This window comes from Pituophis catenifer, unplaced genomic scaffold (genome assembly GCF_029215685.1).
Source record: "Pituophis catenifer annectens isolate HBS135680 unplaced genomic scaffold, rPitCat1.0.hap2 SCAF_2, whole genome shotgun sequence".
NCBI classification, from domain to species: Eukaryota; Metazoa; Chordata; class Lepidosauria; order Squamata; family Colubridae; genus Pituophis; species Pituophis catenifer.
The window spans coordinates 40,708,336-40,731,591 of record NW_027256882.1 but is presented as its reverse complement, the minus strand read 5'-3'; the positions used below and the strand labels follow the sequence as shown (position 1 = coordinate 40,731,591).

Here is a 23,256-nt window from a genome sequence, read left to right as displayed (position 1 = left end):
CCTCCTCCTCCCCCCCCTCCCTCCAGCCCGCGAGCCCCTCCAGCAGCGAACCCCGCCGCCGCCGCTGCCGCTACAGCCGGCTTTAAAAAAAAAAAAAAAAGGCCACGACGCCTGCGCTAACTATTGCGCAGGCGCACGTCTCCAGTCTCCTTGACCGAAGGAGGAAATGGTACGCCACCCTTAGAGCCGGCGTGAACTTGACGAGCCGAGTCCGTAAGTACGCCTGCGCATTGAGAAGGTCGGCGAGGACCTGCAGTCAGACAGACGTCCCACGCTGCTTTTCCCAGCGAGACTTCCGGTTTTTGGCTTGTAACTGTTGGGGGGAGTCCTCCTGGCGGGGAGAGCTGGAACTCTGGAATTATTACACGTGTAGCTTGCAAGGGGTAGAATTGAATAGAGCTGGGAGGGACCTTGGAGGTCTTCTAGTCCAGCCCTCTGCTCAAGCAGGAGACCATAAGTAACTGTCTAGTCCAGAGGTCTTCAAACTTGGCAGCTTTAAGACTTGTGGACTTCAACTCCCAGAATTCCCCAGCCAGCTATGCTGGCTAGGGAATTCTGGGAGTTGAATTCTGGGAGTTGAAGTCCACTTAAAGCTGCCAAGTTTGCCTTGTCTCTTCTTAAAAGCCTCGTGATGGAGCACCCACGTCGTCTGAAGGCAAAGCTGAAATGTCATACAGTGTGGAAAGGCATCCAGCAGGTTTCCCCCAAATCCTATTCCATTGCATTCTCTCGAATTTTCTCCTACTTCTCCTGGTCTTACGTTTTTAGCTAGTGAACATTTGAAATCATGTTTCCTTCCTCTGGAATATTTGTGTATATTTGTGCAAAAACCTTGTGGTTGCTTAAGTGACAGTTGGAATCATTGATGCCCTTTGTGGATGGCATTCAGGAGGATTCCGGATGACCAAGCTGTTTCCCAGGACATTTTACAATACAGGTAGTCCTCGACTTAAGACCACAGTTGATTGAGGCAAAAATTTCTGTTGTTAAGTGAGGCATTTGTTAAGTGAGTTTTGCCCCATTTTATGACCTTTCTTGCCACAGTTGTTAAGTGAATCTGGCTTTCCCATTGGCTTTGCTTGTCAGAAGGTTGCAAAAGGGGGGACCACATGACCCTGGGACATTGCAGGCATCAGTTTGCTAATGTCCGAATTTGATCACATGACCATGGGGGAATGATACAAAGGTTATCACTGAAAAATGTGATAACAGCACTTTTTTCTAGTGCTGTTGTAACTGGTCACTAAATGAACTGTTCTAAGTTGAGGACTATCGTTAAATTTCTTTTTTTTTAAATTAATCATTGGATTTGGGCAGTTTGATTTTGTTTTAATTGCTATTCATTTTTATTTTAATTTCTACCCTGGATTTTTAATTCTATTTATATTGTGCAAAGGGCTGTGGGAGCTATTCTGATTTGAGGGTAAGTGTAAATGTAATAAATATTTTGGATGTAGATAGAAAAATTAGATTAGCTCAAAGGCAGGCAAGATACAGCTTCCTTTTTCCTTGTAGTATTTTGAAATAACCATAACTACCCCCCCCCCCAAGGTTCTTAAACTCAGACTGGTAAGAAACACAAATCTGCAATCAGATTCCTGTTGCATGAAAAATGTGAAAGGTACACAACCTTCTGGAAATTTGGAAAATACATTGCAAAAATGGATGAGGGAGGGAGGGTTTGGTGGTTCCCAAGAGTACAGGTAGTCCTTGACTTACAACAGTTCATTTAGTGACCATTCAAAGTTACAACAATGAAAAACGTGACTGATGACCATTTTCACACTTATGACTGTTGCAGCATCGCCATGATCATGTGATTTACATTCGGAGCCTTGACAACTAACTCACATTTACGATGGTTGCAGTATCCCGGAGTCATGTGATCTCTTTTAATGACCTTCTGACAAGCAAAGTCAATGGGGAAACCAGATTCACTTAACAACGGTGTTACTAATTTAAGAACTGCAGCGATTCATTTAATAAATGTGGCAGGAAAAGTTGTAAAATGGGGCATAACTCAATAAATGTCTCACTTAGCAACATACTGTAAATGTTGGGCTCAATTGTGGTCATAAGTTGAGGACTACCTGTATTATAGGTAGCCCTCAATTTACAACTATTTATTTAGGGACTGTTGAAGGAGCATGGTGGCTTATGTGGTTAGGACGCTGGGTTGACAATTATCAAGCCCGCATTTGAGATCCGAGTGCTGTTGCGGGCCCGGGTGAGCTCCCGTCATCTGCTCCATCTCCTGCCAACCTAGCAGTTTGAAAGCAAGGAATCACAAGTACATAAATAGGTAACCACTTCGGTGGGCACATTAATGAACTGGGAGTCCCCCGTGCAACAGTGGTGTCATTGGCTAATTCTTTCAACCCAGAATGCCTTAGATGCTTAAAGCATGAATGGAACAGGATGGGAGTTGACTGTTCAAAGTGAGTCACAACTGGTTCTTGCACTTACAACCATCGCAATGTCCCCACAGTCACATGCTCAAATTAGGGCGCCTGGCAATTGGCATGCATTTATGATGGTCGCAGTATTCCGGGATCATTTGATCATATTTATTTATTTATTTAATTAATTTGATTTATATGCTACCCTTCTCCGGAGACTTAGGGCAGTTTACAATGCGCTAAGCAATAGCCTTCATCCTTTTGTATATTTATACAAAGTCAGCTTATTGCCCCCACAACTGGGTCCTCAATTTACCTACCTTAGAAAGGATGGAAGGCTGAGTCAACCTTGAGCCTGGCGAGATTCAAACCTGCAGTAATTGCAGGCAGCTGGTCTTAATAACAGGGTGCTTTAGACCACTGTACTACCAAGGCTCTTTGCAACTTTCCCAGCCAGGCTCTGACAAAGTCAACAGAAATCAGATTCGCTTAACAACTGTGTGATTCATTTAATGACCATAGCTAAAAGATTGTAAAATTGGGCATGACTCATGTTAACTGCTTCACTTAGTAATGGAAGTTCTGGTCCCAATTGTGGTCATAAGCTGAGGACCACCTGTATAGCTATTTACCAGAATGTTTTCTGTCATCTACTCTTCACATAGAATTTTTGCTACAACCCCTGCTAACTTTTGTCCCCTTTCTGAAAGCTGGACGGATTTCAAACAATTTATTAAGTGCAGCTCTTGTGATTTAGTTGTCTGAATAACCTTTAGAGCCCATCTAGGACTTAGAAGATTTTGGAGTGAAGACTCTCAAAGACTGCATTTGGAATTTTGAGACTGTGTCCTCTGTCAAAACCCAACGCTCCTGGCTGAAGTCATCCATCATTTTACACAAAAATCGTGGCTGATAAATTTGCCTCTTCTTTAAAAGAAAGCACAACTTTCCTTTAAAAATTCATTTTTGATAATGACAGGGCACGAGGGAGTCATTCTGGAAATTAAGTAGTGAGTCCTTGATTTGGAGCTGCAAAGAGTTAGCAGCAATGGTGATCCTTGTGATAGACCTCTCTGTCCCGCAAAAAAGAACATTCCCATTATTTAGACTAAGTGCCTTGCCACTGATGGTTAATATACTGTCCCATGATTGCCTGGGCTGCTGTCCAGATGGCATTCACAAGAGAGTTTTGCAAATACTATTGCATTGTTATTTTTATCTCTGGTTGCAACCTATTAATTTTCCATCGTGACTGATCTGGTGAGAACACTCTATTTTTATTACCAGAAAAAAGCCTACTCATTTATTCATTTAGCACATTTCTATGACTTCCCACTTGTCAAATGATTCAGAGCAGTTTAAAAGCAATAAAGCAAACATTAACAACGTGACCAAACTGAGATAGTTGTAGTCCCACTAAAGAAATATCTAGGCAAGTCACCAAATTTTGTTTATGATTATCTTGAGAAGGATTTGGATTTACTACTGACAATCTCTGTTGACTGATTTACCTTCTGCTCAGACAGTCTGCAAATTCTATTAATTCTCTGGTCTTTTCACTTTTGTTTTTATTTGGCTGGATAGTAGTGTTTTCAATATTTTAGTCTTCAAAATAAGTTTAACTGCATACAAAAGTGTGTGTGTGTGTTGTACACACAGAGAGACATTGATGACCCTAACTAACACATCTCTAATATTACTACAAGTATTTCTAATACATTCACCCATTAATACATTAAACAACTAAGAAGGCATTACACTTCGTAATTTTAGTCCTGCTTTTTACAGAGGCACAATTGAGAGCGTTTTAATAAACTACATCACTGTTTTGTTTGGAGGCAGCAGTGCCTCAGATAGTCCATACAGAGAGTGGTAAAGACAGCAGAGATTATAGGAAGCTTGCTTCCTGTTATTCAGGATCCTGCTTATAAGCACTATATGCATAGAGCTCAAAGCACTGTTAGAGACCCCACACACCCACTTTAGGCTCTGTTTCTGTTGCTGCCTTCTGGGAGGAGGTTTCGAAGTATTTCTAACAGAACTACCCGATTCTGTAATAGCTTTGTTCTCTATGCCATCCGTCTGGTAAACTTGCAAGATTCGTTTTTCTCGCCTTGTACATGTATACATCCAGACTAGAGTGTTGTTTCTCTGTGTCATATAATATATGTGGGTATATGCATAATTTTGTATTTGTTTGTTTATTTGTTTATTTAGTCATTTATGTAGTGTATATTGGAGGTGGTGACCCTTTGAGAGCTGTATGCAATGAAATTTCATTTTAAAGTATGGCGATTAGTGTACATTCAAAGTGACAATAAAGTTATTCTAAATTCTGTAACTTTGAATCATTTGCTAAGCATACCATCTCTAGTCATGATTTATGTCCATCCTATACTTCCTTATCACATACAACAAGCAACTTTCAACTCCATATTCATGGAGAACAATCCATAATTCATGGCTGTTCTCTTAACATGCTTCTCCTAAATCAGAAAACATACAATAAACTTTCACATTTCACACATGCTTCAATTAACAACCCCCCCCCCATAAGTGTATTTTGTCCTATCATATTATATTAAATCTCGTTAGTTAAAGGGACTTGACAAGGATCAACAAAGAATGAGAAATGCTGGTTTTATTTCAATCAGCCTTTTCCAACTACATCATGTAAATTGATGTAGACCAATTAAGAATTAAAATAAACCAAACTAGAATGAGATCTGAATTTAGACCCCAAAGTGCTAAATCCATTTTGATTAAATTGGATATTTTTATTGCACATATCCCTTCCAACATTTTCTTATTAGTCAAGACAAAAGCACAGTACTGTAGCCTGTCCTTCTTTAACATTTAAGTAAATTCAACATGGCACAGTATCTCCAAGTGAGATAACTTACTTAAATTCTATCACATTTTAAACAATGTTTTAAATCTACATTCAAGTTTCCATGTGGGTTGAATCCCCAAGTTTACAGCATATCGATGGCCTATAAATCTGTTTTGCTTTCATTCTCATTTGGAAACCTATATTTGGCTCTCAAATTTTGAAAGAAATGGTGGGGGGGGGGGAAGAAATTTAAAATACGATTTCAGATACAGTAACAGCTAACTAAACAAACTTCCATTTGCAAAGAAGAAATTAGAAGGATTTCAAAATGAAAAAACAAAAATTAGCATAAAGCAAACAAGTCCATACCCTTAAAATACAGGCAGGTGTGAGGAGGTCTCTGAATTACAACTCCTGTATCCTCCATTGTTGACCAGGTCAACTGGAGCTGCTGACAGTTGTACTTTAGCATCGTCTAGAGCAGGAGGTCCCAATCTTGGCAACTTTAAGATGTGTGGACTTCAACTCCCAGAATTGCTCAGCCAACATGGCTAGCTAGAAAATTCTGGGAGCTGGAAATCCACACATTTTAATTCAGCATGTTTGGGAACTGCTGTTCTAGTGGGTCAGATTCACCACCCCAATGTATGGAGTGAGTAACAAACAATACTAAATGGCTTCTACTCTGATCTTAAGGAAGCAAACCTTAGAAAAGTTATGCTGCTACTTTAGTCAGATCTAGTAACAGAGAAAAGGAAGACTTCAATAACTAATACTTTAACAATGCTGCTGGCAATGTTGTCCTACTTCCTACAGACAACATTATCTGTTAACTCAACAGCCATGATTTTGGTCCATTTCCCTTACCAAGGTCTAGTATTGCAATACAGATACTTGTGGTGAATCCACTTGGCTTCGTAAGGACTTCCTGCTGCTATCCACAGTGGCTTGACCTGGCATGAGTTTGGGGCCAGATTGTACAGCCCCTTATTCTGCTTCAGAGAAATCCTGGGAACATGATGGTTACTTTTGCAAATGGCATTTGTGTAAGGGAGTATTAAAGCATTGGAGTTCTTTGTCTCTTCCTGAAGGGCTGAATCACCAAGACTTTGAGCATCCATCGTGGGAGGTGAAGATTCTTCAGGAACATGGACTGTCTTTTCCATCTGCCTAATGATCATTGATTCTGGATCATGGGGATGGCTCAGAGCAGTGCCTTTAAGTCTAAGGGAGAGAAAGAGCAGTTATCTAGATAGATCAGGGAAGATCAAAAAAACCATGTAGGTAATTATAAAGGTTCCCCTCGCACCTATGTACTAGTCATTCCCAACTCTAGGGGGCGGTGCTCATCTCCGTTTCAAAGCCGAAGAGCCAGCGCTGTCCGAAGACGTCTCCATGGTCATGTGGTCGGCATGACTAAACGCCAAAGGCACACGGAACGCTGTTACCTTCCCACTAAAGGTGGCCCCTATTTTTCTACTTGCATTTTTTACGTGCTTTCAAACTGCTAAATTGGCAGAAGCTGGGACAAGTAACAGGAGCTCTGGAAATGATGATGAAAAGAATTACAAAGAGTATGGGAAAGACTTACTTGCTGTCTGATCTCTGAGTTGCTTTTGGTGAATCAGAGTTATCCTTTATATCCCCTAAAAAAGTAGGAAGAAGCCAGGTTCAGATATAATTTTACTAAATGCATACTAATATATTGTAGGCTCTATGTTCTGTTCTGTTTGCAAAGATTAAAGACTGTTCCAGGTGAGATTTTATTTGTATAATCATTTGCTGCTTGATAAATGATCAATGGGGCATAGTGTCCTCCCCTCGATGTGTCTGCCGGGTCCCACATCAAACCGTAGATCACATTGTGACTGTCTCTAAGCTGAGGTTGTATATCAGTTCAGTATCTGATGTTTTAAAATATAAACGATGCTGTGCTTCTATGTTTAAATGGCCTAGACATTCAATTCAATTCAAACCTTTATTGTCCGAGGCTCCCGTTGTATAATGCACTCCTGACCTACCGTAATATGATACATAGCACAGTCTTACATGCAACGGGCCCTTTGAGGGCAACCATAACGCTGATGCAGCCCTCAATGTAATTGAGATTGACACCCCTGGCCTAGACATTGATATTTGAACATAGGTCTTTTTAACATTTATATTTTATTGGGTTCTACTAATTTAGCTGAAATGCTAATATGTATTGCTAGCCCATGTATGATATGCTATATGCTAAATAAATAGTCTGGGACGACTAAGGGAGTTGGGAGTGGGAGGCACCGTGTTACGGTGGTTCTCCTCCTATCTCTCTGGTCGGTCACAGTCGGTGTTGGTAGGAGGACAGAGGTCAACCCCTAGGCCCCTCGTTTGTGGGGTGCCTCAGGGCTCGGTCCTCTCTCCCCTCCTATTTAACATCTACATGAAGCCGCTGGGTGAGATCATCCGACGATACGGGGTGAGATATCAGCAGTATGCTGATGATACCCAGCTGTATATCTCTACCCTGCGTCAATTCAGTGATGCAGTGGATGTGATGTGCTGGTGCTCGGAGGCTGTGAGGGTCTGGATGGGAGTCAACAGGCTCAGACTTAACCCAGACAAGACCGAGTGGCTGTGGATATTGCCTCCTATAGACTATGTTGATTGTCCATCCTTGGTTCTGGGGGGGGGGGAGAAATTGTCCCCCTCAGAATGGGCTCACAATTTGGGTGTCCTCCTAGACTCACAGCTAAGATTAGAACAACATCTGACAGCTGTGGCTAGGGGGACCTTTGCACAGGTTCGCCTGGTACACCAATTGCGACCCTACTTGGATCGGGAGGCTCTCCTCACAGTCACTCATGCCCTTGTCACCTCACAGTTAAATTATTGCAATGCGCTCTACATGGGGCTACCCTTGAAAAGTGTTCGGAGACTACAGTTGGTCCAGAATGCAGCCGCGTGAGCTATCGTGGATGCACCTAGATACACCCACATTAAACCAATTCTCCGTGAGCTGCACTGGCTCCCTATTGGTCTCCGGGCACAATTCAAGGTGTACGTTATTATCTTTAAAGCCCTACATGGCTCAGGGCCAGGTTATCTTCGAGACCGCCTTCTGCCGCATAGCTCCCAGCGACGGTAAATCCCACAGAGTTGGTTTCCTCCGGGTCCCGTCAGCTAAACAATGCTGGCTGGCGGGCCCGCGGGGGAGGGCCTTCTCTGTGGCTGCCCCAGCTCTCTGGAACCAGTTACCTCCTGAGGTCCGGACCGCCCCCACCCTATTGGCCTTCCGAAAAGCAGTGAAGACCTGGCTTTTCTCGCTGTTGCGATCTTGTGAGATCCGGCCATGAATGGTGTGAATGGGTTTTAATGTTTTAATTTTTAAATGTTTTTATAATGGTTTTTTAAATGCATTGTAAGCCGCCCTGAGTCTTCGGAGAAAGGCGGCATATAAATTGAATTAATAAAATAAATAAAATAAATAATAATAAAATAAAATTTGCTGCTTCACTCATGGAATTTTATAGGGGGACATAATCTTCTCCTGCTGTAATCTTTCTATCTTTCCTACTTTTTTTTCTTGCAGGAAGCTGGTGAGTAACACAATCCTCTGCCTAAGCTTGCCAAACCTGGTTTTATGGCAGGAAAAATACAAGCTCAAATACATGTGTTTGAACACCATTAAATAGTCTAGCTTGCAAAGCGGACCTTGCACACACAAAGGAAAATTTTGAAGCATTCGAGAGCAATGTTCAGTATCTTGAGAATCCTAACATCTGCATTTTTGTTTTGAATGAGCATCCAGGACATTGTTTTCTAAATAAGCAGAGACTGCCTTAAACACAGGTCAGTGTACCCATCCCATTATGTTAGTACAGGTAGTCCTCAACTTACAAACACGATTGAGCCCAAAATTTCTGTTGCTAAGTGAAACATTTGTTAAGTGAGTTTTCCCCCATTTTACGACCTTTCTTGCCAGAGTTGTTAAGTGAATCCCTGCAGTCGTTAGGTTAGTAACACGGTTGTTAAGTGAATCTGGCTTCCCCATTGACTTTGCTTATCATGACCCCAGGACACTACAACTGTCGTAAATATGAATCAGTTGCCAAGTGTCTGGTTTTTGATCACGTAATCAGCATGTTGCAACAGTTGAGGGGGGGAAAAACAGTCATCAGTCACTTTTTTTAGTGCCGTAACTTTGAATGGTCATTAAATGAACTGTTGTAAGTTGGGGAACACCTGTATTATATTATAGAATATAGAAAAGCCACATTTTCCATATAGAATGATAGAGAGCCACGTTTTCCATCTTTCATTCTCAGTGAATGAATCTACTTAACAGAAGAAAAAAATGCTGCCTTGGCTAGATGGACCAAAAAGATGACCCAGAATAAAGAAAATTCTTATTTTTTTCACAAACAGGCAAGCATGGTAAACGTCTTCAAAGGCTTGAGGATACTTTGCAAATATTTGTTTTAAAGTGAATTCTTTGCAATAGCCAGGGGCAACCTCTGGCCCACAGCCCTAGTCATTGGATGAATGCATATTTCAATGAAGTAATTTTGTTGTGGGTGTTTCACTTTTTGGGGACTGTTGTTTTTCTGATCTGTTGTTTGAATGTGGCCCCAGGCAAAATGCAGACTTCACTCCCCAAAGCATTCCATCAGTGGTTTACATTTCCACTGCCTGTTGCAGTGGTGAAATCCAATTTTTTTTATTACCGGTTGGTTCTGTGGGTGTGGCGTGGCTTGGTGGGCATGACAGGGGAAGGATACTGCAGAATCTCCATTCCCACCCCACTCCAGAGAAAGAATACTGCAAAATCCTCATTCCCTCCCCACTCCTGGGGGAAGGATATTGCAAAATCTCCATTCCCACTCCACTCTGGGGCCAGCCAGAGGTGGTATTTGCCAGTTCTCTGAACTACTCAAACTTTCCGCTAATGGTTCTCCGAACTGCTCAAAATTTCTGCTACCAGTTCTCCAGAAGCTGTCAGAACCTGCTGGATTTCACCCCTGCTCCGTTGGGTAAATAGCTAAGTCTAAATGTGAAAATTTAGGTAGTCCTCGATTTATGACAGTAATGGAGCCTACTCATCATGGTCGTAACTCATAATGGCCATAAAGCAAGTTAGTCACGTGACTGCCCCTATTTTTTGCAACCTTTTTTGGGGTAGGTTATTAAGCAAAGGGAGTGGCCGTTAAGCAAACTGATGTTTTGCCACAGGTACGGCTTTGCCAAAAAATGAAAGTAAATGCCATTTTTTTTGGCAAAACCGTTGTAAAATGGGGTTATGTGATTGCGGGATGCCGCAAACAGCCATAAATGCGGTCCAGGTTGCCAAGTAATCCAAAATACAGTCATGTGACCCAGGGAGGAGGGCTGAAAGTTGGCATTTTGAACTGAAAGTAGATCCGTCAGAACTTCAAACAGTTGCTAAGCGACCTTTCTCTCCCCCACCACTCTCTCTCTCTCTCTCTCATCAGAGGTCACTCACCTGGTTTTTTCTCAGGGTCTTCTGCACTTTCAGCCGAGTTCTTGAAGCGGCTGTAAGAACACTTCTTAGCTATCAGGCTGTCCTTTTCAGAGCTCCCCCTGGAGGAAGGGAAGGGAAAAACAAGCAGGGGGTGGAGATGATGAGGCAAGCAGGAAGCCATGGGTGGGACAGGAGCATCAAGCCAAAATGCAACAGGATAAAGGATGTGCTGTAAGGGAAAGACGCGTGAAATGGAATCAAGACGGTGGACCACAGCTTCCTTTGCTCAGGAAGGACATTTATGGTATTTTTATACCTCTCATCAGCACATGTAAAAAAAAAACAAGCCACTGTCCTAGTACTATCTGTCCATTTAAAAATACATATATACACTGCTCAAAAAAAATAAAGGAACCACAAGCAGAAGACATCCGAGATCTGAATGAATGAAATAGCTTTCTTAAATACTTTCTTCGTTACATACAGTAGTTTTGTGTTCCCTTTAGTTGTTTGAGCAGTGTATAAACTACTGTATGTAGAGAACAAAGTATTTAATAAGGCTATTTCATTCATTCAGATCTCGGATGTCTTCTGCTTGTGTTCCCTTTATTTTTTTGAGCAGTATATTATACTACAGCCTTGAAAAAGAAGTGTAAATGTCTACCGTTAGCACAGCTGACGATAGACGGTCAGAAGAAAGCAGAGAGAGAATCTCAAGAATTTGGGAAGACTCCTCTTAAGGCTATAACTGTTGGAACCTACCATCACTCTTGGACACACCACACAAAGTTAAGAGTGAGGGGTCCTTGGTTCTCTCTGAGCTGGTTGTTTTCTTGCAGAGATGTTTCATTACCCAAACTAGGTAACATCACCAGTGCTAGTTAAGGCAGTGTTTCCCAAACTTGGCTATTTTAAGATGCATGGACTTCAATTCCCAGAATTCCCCAACCAGTATGCCTGGTTGAGGAATTCTGGGAGTTGAAGTCCATACATCTTCAAAGGGTCAAGTTTGGGAAACACTGAGTTAAGGTAATGAAACATCTGCAAGAAAACCATCAAGTTCAGAGAGTACCAAGGACCCCTCATTTCAACTACAAATATTCTCCTTTAAAGTTAAGAGTCATTGGGGAAGACGCTGGTGCTTTGAAAATAAAAAAATGATTGGGAAAGACACTGACAGCAGACAAGGGGTGAGATAACTCTCATTGATGGCAAGGCCATCAGCTAAGAAGAACCCTACGAAGTAGTTATAACAGACAATCCTGGCAAAATAATATTGCAAAGAATGAAGAGTGACTGAGCATCATCGGTCTTGCATCGAACAGTCAACCCAGCCTCATACTAGGTATTGTAGACTTCTGTTAACCCAATGCAGGTAGTCCTTGCTTACTGAAAGTAACTGGGATCAGGAACTCCGTTGCTAAGCAAGCAGCCGTAAGACACAACGTCATGCGACTGTAGCAACTTATGATGGCAGTTCCACCAATCTCACTTGCCACTCTTAAGGCAAACCCTGCATGGTCACAGCATCCCATGGTCACATGATCATCATTTGCAACCTCCTACTGGCTTCCCCATTGACTTTGCTTGTTGTGGAAGCTGGCAGTGAAGGTCGCAAACGGTGACCATGTGACTGGGGAATCTTATGAAGTTGCAACTGGTTGCAAAGTGCCTTAATTGTGGGGATAACAATAATAATAACAATAACATTTAGACTTATATACTGCTTTACAGTGCTTTATAGCCCTCTCTAAGCGGTTTAGAGTCAGCATATTGTCCAGTGGTGGGCTGCTGGGGGTTCACAGGGGTTTGGGAGAACCTCTAGCTAAGATTCTGTGCAGTTCAGGGAAGCCACAAATCCTACTCCTGGTTAGCCCCGCCCACTCCACCCTGCCCCTCCCAGGAGTCCCCACGCAGCCTGTTTTGATGCAAGTAAATGCACAAAGTCTCAGGGAGGGCAAAAAATGGGCCTACCAGAAGTTCGGGAAGGCCGGAAACAGGCCTGTTTCTATCCTCCAGAGGCCTACCGGGCCTTGGGAGGCTGTTTTCGCCCTCCCAGACGCTCGAGGAAAGCCTCTGGAGCCCGGGGAGGGCAAAAATACCCCACCACCACCACTGTGGTGCAGGAGGCCGACTAGGCCATGGCCACCATGGCCACCCCCACCCAGCAACTGGGCAGAGAACCCCTTTCTAAAATTTTTGAAGCCCACCCCTGATATTGTCCCCAACAATTTGGGTCCTCATTTTACCCACCTCGGAAGGATGGAAGGCTGAGTCAATCTTGAGCCTGGTGAGATTTGAACTACCAAATCACAGGCAGCCGGCAGTCAGCAGAAGTAGTCTGCAGTACTGCACTCTAACCACTGCGCCACCATGGCGCATGCTGCAAGAGCCACAACTATGAGGACCCATTGTAAGTTCCCCTCATTCCGCACTGACATAACTTACAATGATCACTGAAGGAGTGGATGTTAAATGAGGACTCTTAAGAATCATAGAGGCCCAGCAGGTATTCTGCTTGCAGTAAGCTACAAATCAGCTGATTAGCTGGAAAATTTCTAGTGTTTTATGGGACTACAACTATATGTAGGGGTTTCTCTCTGATTGACTACAATGACTGGAAGGAAGGTAGCGTTAATCCAATTCAGTGGAAGGGGAAAGCTGGAATATCTAAGTAATGGACTATAAAATCTTAGGATTCATTAGCATGTACTTCCCTTCTGTATTCTGTATCTGCCATACATAACAATATATTTTTACCAGTACAGTGGATTATAAGGTAAAGGTTCCCCTCGCACATTTGTGCTAGTCGTTTCCGACTCTAGGGGGTGGTGCTCATCTCTGTTTCAAAGCCGAAGAGCCAGTGCTGTCCAAAGATGTCTCCGTGGTCATGTGGCCGGCATGACTAAATGCCAAGGGCGCATGGAACGCTGTTACCTTCCCACCACAGGTGGCCCCTATTTTTCTACTTGCATTTTTACATGCTTTCGAACTGCTAGGTTGGCAGAAGCTGGGACAAGTAATGGGAGCTCACCCCATTACGCGGCACTAGGGATTCGAACCGTTGAACTGCCGACCTTTCGATTGACAAGCTCAGCGTCTTAGCCACTGAGCCACCGCGTCAGATTATAAGGTAGCATTTTATAAATTGAATGCTTCTGCTTACAAAAATGCACGCTGCATATACCTGATTGCAGTACAAACAATTCATGAGGGTCTATTTTTTTCCTACCCAAAATTGCCTTGCCGTGGAGAAAGAAGAATAAAAAGATATCAGGAGATAAGAGTCACATCTTAATCTGTTTCTTCCCCCACTTTTCCCCCTTTCATATTATATCTCTTCAATCATCCTGAGTGAATCATCAGGAAGATGTCTAATGAGTGATTAGAACATCTATGACAGTCTCCGTTTTAAGAGCGACTGTTTGTGGTTTTGGGCACACAACAAGCCCTATGGCGCAGTGGTTAGAGTGCAATATTGTAGGCAAACTCTGCCCACAGCCTGCAGTTTGATCTTGATAGGGCCCAAGGTTGACTTAGCTTTCTATCTGTCTGAGGTTGGTAAAATGAGGACCGAGATTGTTGGGGGCAATATGCAAACAACGCTGACATTGTAAACCTCCCACAAGAGGATTGTAAAGTGCTATGGGGCAGGAGCAGCATATAAACCTAAATGCTATTGGCATTGCAATATCTGTAGCTCGGGTGTAGGATGAGGATTCGTTCTCCGAGCTTGTGGGTTGGTTTCCATTTTGTTACCAGGCTAGGTAACATCTTCAGTGGAGTTTAGGGGATGCCCTACGTTATTGGCATTGCTAGCAATTTCTTGAATTTGAAACTCCCTGTAGAGTCCCAAGAGATCTCCATCTGTGTTTGTCCTTCTGTGACTCTGCAACAAGTGTTACACAAAAGACCACCTCAAGAGAGGAGCACCGTGTTCGGTGGTTCTCCTCCTTCCTTTCTGACCATACACAGTCTGTGTTGACAGGGGGGCAGAGGTCGATCCCCAGGCGCCTAGTTTGTGGGGTGCCGCAGGGGTCGGTCCTCTCGCCTCTCCTGTTCAACATTTATGTGAAGCCGCTGGGTGAGATCATCCATGGCTTCGGGGTGGATTTCCATCAGTACACTGATGACACTCAGCTGTACATTTCCACCCCGAGCCACCCCAATGATGCCCTTGAAGTGATGTCCCGGTGCCTGGAGACTGTACGGATCTGGATGGGGAGAAACAAGCTCAGGCTCAACCCCTCCAAGACTGAGTGGCTGTGGTTTCCGGCGTCCCGTCATAGTCAGCTGGTTCCATCACTGACTATAGGGGATGAGACCTTGGCCCCCTCAGAGAGGGTTCGCAACTTGGGTGTCCTCCTGGACTCTCAGCTGTCTTTAGAAGACCATCTGATGGCTGTGGCCAGGGGTTTTTTTTATCAGGTTCGCCTGATCCACCAGTTGCGCCCCTTTCTGGACCGGGACGCCTTGCACATGGTCACTCATGCCCTCATCACTTCCCGTCTGGACTACTGTAACGCTCTCTACATGGGGCTCCCCTTGAAGAGCACCCGGAGGCTCCAGCTGGTCCAGAATGCAGCCGCGCGGGTGATTATGGGGGCGACTCGATGCTCCCATGTAACACCGTTCCTGCGCGAGCTGCACTGTCTCTCAGTGGTCTTCCGGATGCAATTCAAGGTGTTGGTCGCCACCTTTAAAGCTCTCCATGGCATAGGGCCTGGATATTTACGAGACCGCCTTCTGTCTCCGATAGCCTCCCACTGACCAGTACGCTCCCACAGAGAGTGTCTCCTCAGGGTACCGTCGGTTAGACAGTGTCGACTGGCGACCCCCAGGGGGAGAGCCTTCTCTGTGGGAGCACCTGCCCTCTGGAACGAGCTGCCCCTGGAGATTCGTCGGATTTCCGACCTCCGTACCTTCCGCCGCACCCTTAAAACGCTATTATTCCATCAAGCAGGGCTGGCCTAAAATATTATTTTAACGGGTTATTGTGTTTTAGATGATTGGCCAAACTATCTAATAATTTTAAATTGTTTTTAACTTTTATATTGTTGGTTTTTATCTTGGCTGTACCCATCCTGAGTCCCTTTGGGAGAAGGGCGGTATAAAAATTTGATAAATAAAAAATATAAGAATGGCGCAAACCCACAAAGGTTGCTAATGACCACAGAACAATATAAAACTTCTACTAGCTCATCTTCTCCAATTCTTCAATGGCCCATTCATGTGTTGGAAGAGTGGGCCTTGGGAGAAGTGGGCCACAGAAGTATAGCAACAGTTTTTTCCCGGGAAGATAGTGATAAAAAGACAAAAACCACACATTATAATGTTTAAAAAATCCAAACTTTATTATTATTGAAATGTAAACAAAAGTTCATTATTTGATCACGCCACACACTAAACAGCCAAAGGCAAGTCAGGATCTTGGCTGTTTTGATCAGAAGGGGACCAAGAAGGTACAGTGGAAAACAAAAGGCTGCTGGAAAACTGCTGGACCAAAAAAAGGGGGGGGGGAAGGGGCAGAGTGAGAGAGAGAGAGTTCTTCACAAATGAACAGAGTTGACATCAACGGATTCCCCACATGGGGAATTATAGGAACTGGGTTAACACCTTTGGAGGTGCTGGGGAAGTCCAGCCTATGGTGTTCTACAAGGAACCTTCAGTAAAGGCTGCCACTGGGTTGAGGATAGCAGACACAGTTCTAGCTGCCAACCTGACTTCCTTCTCAAGGGGCTACGATGTTGACTTCCAAGTTTCTTCCATCGGGAAAATGGAAGACGGGAGAAATGCAATACTGGATCAAATGAGTTTGTTGGATGCTTGGAAAAATGGGGAAACCAGCATGGTTTCAACAGATAGCAGTATTCTCTTTGTGCTTTGTTCTCAGCACCAAGTCTTCTGACTTTGAGTATCGTACCCTGTCCCTGACAGACTAGTTCTCCGGGTTTCTAGTATAGATCAGGGGTGTCAAACGTGCGGCATCAAGCTGTCGTCACGTGATGTGTTGTGACTTTCCCCCGCTTCGCTAAACGGGAGGTGGGTGTGGCCAGAGTGTGATGCATCGAGCCCACGGGCTGCGAGTTTGACACTCCTGATATAGATGGCGAAGCTCAGTGTCACTCAGGTGCCTGATCTCAGAGGAAGTGATGGTCAACTCAAAAGGAAGCGAAGAGGAGGCATTTGGCTTCAGATTAATCATTCAGAGCTCCCGGGATTTTGTTAAATAAGTAGCGGGAACAAATATATTGGCACTGGGGCAAAAACAGACCTAAAAATGAACTCTGGTAAAAAATCTCAGAAGATATAAGAACTGAGAGAACAAATTAGTACTGTTCAAAGGCAAGAAGGACTGACTTCAAATCAGAATTACTTTTTTAGCCCAATCTTTCCCCAAGCTGCTTGGAAAGATCCCAGAGCATAGATCTCCCCGCTTGTTTCATCCTTGCAGGATGAGGAAATCTGGCAAATAACTTGATCCAGGTCATCCAACAGGCATCATAACTGAATGGGGATTCAGCCTAAGACTCCTCCCATCCTGTTACCAATATTTTTTCCAATAATGGTTCCATAATGCAACTTTTTGCAAACCAGTTCCCTCCAAATGATGGCCTTTGGTTCCTCAGAATCTCAAGCCAACAGAGCCATTCTCACAATCTAACACACCCAGATGTGTTAGATGGCATCTTGGTTTTTCTTCCACCTGACACCCTCTGGCCTTAGACTACAATGGCCACTGCAGTACTCCTAGCTGGTACAGCAAACACAACTGCGGAGTTACACAACTGGACAGCATAGGGAGGGTTAGTACAAGTACCAACCACACTGAGAAAGCTAACCAATTATGTATTTGTTAGACCAATTTTTTCTCCCCTGGCACAGTTTTTGAATGAACTTGGCACACATTTGCTTCCCCATTTCCCTTTCCTTATAACAAACAGAACATTTGATTATAATATAACAACTCTCTGTTTTCCGCACCTGACTCCTAACACCTCCCTCTTGACACTACCTTACCAATTCTCCCTTCCGTGCTTACAAATCTGGACTCAGCTCTTAATTTTTCATTTCCTTCTCCGAATTCCCAAAATCTCTTTCAGTTCAGTTCTGAAAACGAAGCTGAGAGTTTCGACTTCTCCTGCTTTTGAGGAGCATGGCAACTGTTCTAGGTTGAAAACACCAAACACATCCTTTTGACCTACTAAGCAAACACCTCAACAGTGCTGGGGGCTGACCAAAGGGCAATAACCTACCACAGGCAGAATAACATTTAAAAGACAACATATAAGCACAAGCAACTGACCACAAAACAGAGAAAGACAAGAAAATGGCACTGGGCTGAAACAGCAAAGAATTTAGCACTTGTCATTTCCTTTAGAGTTTATGGATTAGATTAATGGCTGGGGATTCATTCTGTACAAGCTGTAGGACCCACGTGGTTCCAAAGCTTACCTTTTTCAGGTAGTCCTCGACTTACGACGTTTTGTTTGGTGACCATTTGAAGTTACAATGGCACTGAAAAAAGTGACATGGTTGTTTTTCACTTACGACCTTTGCAGCATCCCCATGGTCACATGATCAAAATTCAATCGCTTGGCAACTGGCTCATATTTATGACGGTTGCAGAATCCCAGGGTCACAAGCTAAGTCAATGGAGAACCCAGATTTACTTTACAACCGTGTTACTAACTTAACAACAAGCTGTCTCAAGAATTCTGGGAGTTGAAGTCCACAGGTTGTAAAAGGGCCACAGTTACCACCCCTGATTTAAACAACTGAGGCAAGAAAAGTCACAAAATGGGGCAAAACTCACATAATTCCATATCTCAGTTAGCAATGGAGGTTTTGGGCTCAATTGTGGTCATAAGTCGAGAACTACCTGTGTTCTATCATTCTTCCTAAGCCGTGGCAAATTCAGTGGCACGTGATAGGAAATACGTATGTTAAGCTCCCAACAAAGCTTAACATACACTGTTAAATCCAACAGAATTGCAAATTAAAGCAAAAATTCCAGCCTTCTGGGACGACTGTGATGTTGTTGCTGTTATTTTTTATTATTATTATTATATTTATTTATTTATTTATTTGTTTGTTTGTTTGTTTGTTTGTTTATTTGTTTGTTTGTTTGTTTATTTATTTATTATTTTTTATCCCCTTTTTAACATACTTCAGTCAACTCAAGGCAGCGAGCATACTTAACTCTCTTACCTATTTCCCTCACAACAACCCTGTGAGGTGGGTTGGGCTGAAAGAGAATGACTAGCCCGAAATCACCTAGCCGATTTTCATGCCTAAGGGAAAACTAGAACTCACAGTCCCCTTCTAGGGGACTTCTAGGTCAGCACCTTTACCACTACATCAAACGGGCTCTCTAAGTCATCTCCAAGTACAGCCCAGAATTATGGCAGGATGTTTGCATGACCCTCAGAGAAATGGACCTATAGTCAAAAGCAAAGGTTGTAAATAATTAGATTCATGAGCATGTAACTTCCATCAACAAAAGGATCATACCTGACTTTACATGGCTCATAAAGGGACAAATTACCTACCGGTAAGAAGATCCTCATTTTGTGAGGTGGGTATTATGAGGAGAACTTGATACCTTAGTTCTCTTAAAGTAGTCACTTGGTCCTCAGCTTTCTCTAATCCCAGCAAAATGCCCAAAGAGTCAAATTCTTTGGCTCTCCCAATCTGGAAGGCTCTGGGGCCAAAGGAATGGCCTATACACAAACCACAGTTTTGCAACCCTGTTCATAGGTTCCATGTCAGTTATAATAAATCCTATTTTGGCTCCTCTCTCTTTCCCATCTCCTATTATAACAAAGGACAAATTACAACAAATACTGATGTAAAGAACAAAAAAATGGAATAGCATTGTCAACCAATTAATGGCTGGGCCTTTAGAGCTTTTGAGGAAGACTTTTAAGGAAGTCTTATAACAGGGAGAAAGAAGTATCTGTAGCAGTGTTTCTGAACCTCAGCAATTTTAAGTTGTGTGAACTTCAACTCCCAGACTCCACATCGGAATTCTGGGAGTTATAGTTCTCACAGTTTAAAGTTGCCGAAGTTGAGAAACACTGCTCTTAGTTGAAGAGGATCCTTTCTAAAATCCTAGGCTGTCTGGTTAAACATATCTAATCTGGAGAATTGCTGGCTATCAACGCAGTAACACAAGAAGATGGACTTGATCTAGAGCGTTTCTCATTCCCATCCCGTCCCAATGTTGCCATTGACACATCCCGGAAGGGCCTTAGTATGTATTTTAATACAGCCCTCCTAACTCCTAGCATTGGGTCAGAACTGAGAGATCTGTTCTGTCTTTCCAACTATATCCAGCCTATTTTAAGTATTACATTACAAGGACTCTGATTTTTAATGATTCTTGCAGAGTTTGGCAGGTTTAAAAAACAGAGTTCACATGTGGCCTGGGAGAGGACAAGGCTGCCCATTCAGACCTTGGCACCTGCTTGGTCTTTCCATCAGATCCTAAGATAATGAACATGATTTATTATCACCATTAGTCTTTTAAAATGACAGAGAACTCAATGGTAAATTTTGGTACCAAAATCCAATGCACCAAGCCCAAGAGAAAGTCTTACAGTATTTAAATACAACTAGGTTTTATAATAAATAGTAAACTTTGCTGCAGACCTAATGAAAAGAGTAAACTTCTGCTTCTTTCTTTAAAAAAAAAAAAAAGACTACCAGCCACGTGCTTTAACTCAGCCCCATTTAAAGGTATTTTCAAGACAGACCAAGGCAAGCTTGTTAAAGAATATTTCTCATTAGATTCTGAATACATGTGTTTGAAAGTAAGTGAGACAAAGAGAATAACATGGTTATAGGGAAAGAGAGAATCTAGCGGTGTTTCTTTCCTTTTTTTTAAATTTGATTTATATGCCGCCCTTCTCTGGAGACTCAGGGAGGCTTACAGTGTGCTAAGCAATAGCCTTCATCCTTTTGTATATTTATACAAAGTCAGCTTATTGCCTCCACAACTGGGTCCTCAATTTACCTACCTTAGAAAGGATGGAAGGCTGAGTCAACCTTCAGCCTGGCGAGATTCGAACCTGCAGTAATTGCAGGCAGCTGGTCTTAATAACAGGGTGCTTTAGACCACTGTACTACCAAGGCTCTTATCCCTTGGTCAGAAATCTGAATTTCCCTTGGTGTATCTAAATTTAAACTAAATTTTAACTTATTTAGTCTAACATTGCCCTCTTATACATGTTTCCATGGTTCATTTTTGAATCAAAGATCCTATGGAGAATCCTTTTTACATCTTTTACTAAACCAAAAGTCTTTTATCTTGAAATAGATCACTTGCCAAACACCAGAACAGCATATAAATAAACCTCACTGAAATATTAATATTACACCCGGTTTCCCCCAAAATAAGACATCCCCTGATAATAAGCCCAATCGGGCTTTTGAGTGCATGGCAATAAGGCCAAGGGCTTATTTCAGGGTTCAAAAAAAATATAAAACAGGGTCTTATTTTTGGGGAAACATGGTAGTAGCTCAATGACAATTTGCAAAGATTTCAATTAACTCTCTTAACTGTTTTCATTCAAAATCTGCTGAGAAATAATCCTTCGTGATCTTACTTAAGAAGATTTATCTACACTTTTCTATTAACAACCAAGTAAAAACAGGCAGGCTTCCGACTTGCTACAAACTCTCTGAAACCATTTACTAGAGACGACAACACATGTACCAATGCCTCTACTAACTCACATTCAACTCTCTGAAAGAACAACATACATTATCTTCAAGATCTAAAGCCAACACTAGAAACAGCCCTCATCCACAGAGTAGCAATAGTATCAGTACTAATTAAATTAAATAAAACCTTTACTGTAAAAACCATCTGGCCCACATCTGATACAGTATAAGAATACTCCTTTGGCTACCAGGCCCCCAAAAAGAGAATCCTTATGTAGATCAACAATAATTTATGGCTGCCAACTAATTTACCCTTTGCATCTTTGAGTTCCAGATTTCCCTTCTGGACACTTGTATTCTGTTTCATTTTTATTGTTCTTGCTCTTTTTTTTTTTTAAATCTACGGCACCCAGAATCATCTGGACTTGGGTGCCCTCTGATTTAATCTAATTTAGATTAAATTAAATTAAGTTAAATTAAATTAAGTCATGGTGCGGGTCATTGGCAAAACCCATGCTGTAGCAGGCATCCGTTTATATTACCGTAATGCCAGGTAACAAGTCAGTACTAATCATTTCCCGGCTGTAAACTTAAACCATTTAGGAACTAAAACATACCTTCATAAATAGTTGGATCTAAAAGGCAAATAATCAAGTAGGAGAATCCGCTCATCCAAATCGCAATTACGTTCCACTTCTTAAGCACTTTTGGAAATCGTGATGTTAAAAAAGTGAAACCTAGACACACTCAAATGTTATATAAATAAACCCACTTCCTTATAGGCTTATGCCCATCCTTATAGGCTGTACCCATAAAGCTTATTAAAAAGAAGAGGATGAAGAAACTGGATGAAATTCAAATCTTGCTGCTAGAAAGTGCTCAAGACACAAGTAGAGGCCCAATGGTTGGGGAGACATAGCAGAGACCGGCGATCAATGGCTGTTTTCAGAGCGGTTCAGGGAGCTGGCAGTGGAAGATGGGAGGGTGGGGAGAGAGAGAGAAAAGAAAGGAAGGAAGGAAGGAAAGGGGTGGGGATATTAAGAAAGAAAAAAAAGAGACAGGTTAGATCCTAGAATGAAGAAAAGCATCCATCCAATTAAAGATAATAATCATTTCTCTGTTGGGAGCAATGACACTACCTGTAAATTACAGAATCATTACAGATAGTCCTCAACTTACAACCATGAGCCGGGGTGGCGCAGTGGTTAGAATGCAGTACTGCAGGTTACTTCTGCTGACTGCTGGCTGACTGCAATTTGGGAGTTCAAATCTCAACAGGCTCAAAATTGACTCAGCCTTCCATCCTTTTGAGATGGGTAAAATGAGGACCCAGATTGTTGGGGGCAATAGGCTGACTCTGTAAACCGCTTAGAGAGGGCGGTAAAGCACTGTGAAATGGTATATTAGTCTAAGTGCTATTCATTTAGTGTCCGTTTAAAGTTATGGCAGTGGAAAAAGGGACTTACGACCGTTTTTCACACTTACAACTATTGCAGCATCCCCATGATCATGTTATCAAAATTCAGATGCTTGGCAACTGACTCGTATTTATGATGGTTGCAATGTCCCAGGGTCATGTGATCAGTTTTTGTGAACTTCTGACAAGCAAAGTCAATGGTGAAGCCAGATTCAGCTAACCGCCGTGTTACTATCTTAACAATGGCAGTGGTTCATTTAACAACTGTGGCAAGGAAGGTCTTAAAATGGGGCAAAACTGACTTAACAATTGTCTCACTTAGCAACAGAAATTTTGGGCTCAATTGTGGTCTTAAGTCGAGGACTACCTGTATACTCTTGATGCTGGAGTATTACTACACATGTAGTCCTCAACATACGACCACAATTGGGACAGGAATTTTGGTCGTAAGTCAAGGCGGCACCCACGTGTCCACCCA

The 23,256-nt window shown here is 42.6% G+C and overlaps 1 protein-coding gene across 2 annotated transcripts in view; it reads right to left on the bottom strand.

The window, feature by feature from the left end:
- Positions 1-5,198: 5,198 nt before the first annotated feature.
- ATAT1 (alpha tubulin acetyltransferase 1) overlaps positions 5,199-23,256 on the bottom strand; it is a 40,451-nt gene continuing 22,393 nt past the window's right edge. The window contains exons 10-12 of one of the 2 annotated variants that reach the window (XM_070933472.1): positions 10,715-10,812; positions 6,824-6,878; positions 5,199-6,456 (exon numbers count right to left, since the gene is read on the bottom strand). In XM_070933472.1, coding sequence (XP_070789573.1) covers positions 6,096-6,456; positions 6,824-6,878; positions 10,715-10,812 — 514 coding nt within the window. In that variant the 3' untranslated portion in view covers positions 5,199-6,095. Of the gene's footprint in view, positions 6,457-6,823; positions 6,879-10,714; positions 10,813-22,085; positions 22,325-23,256 lie in introns of those variants that run through there. The other variant, XM_070933471.1, reaches the window with a different exon arrangement.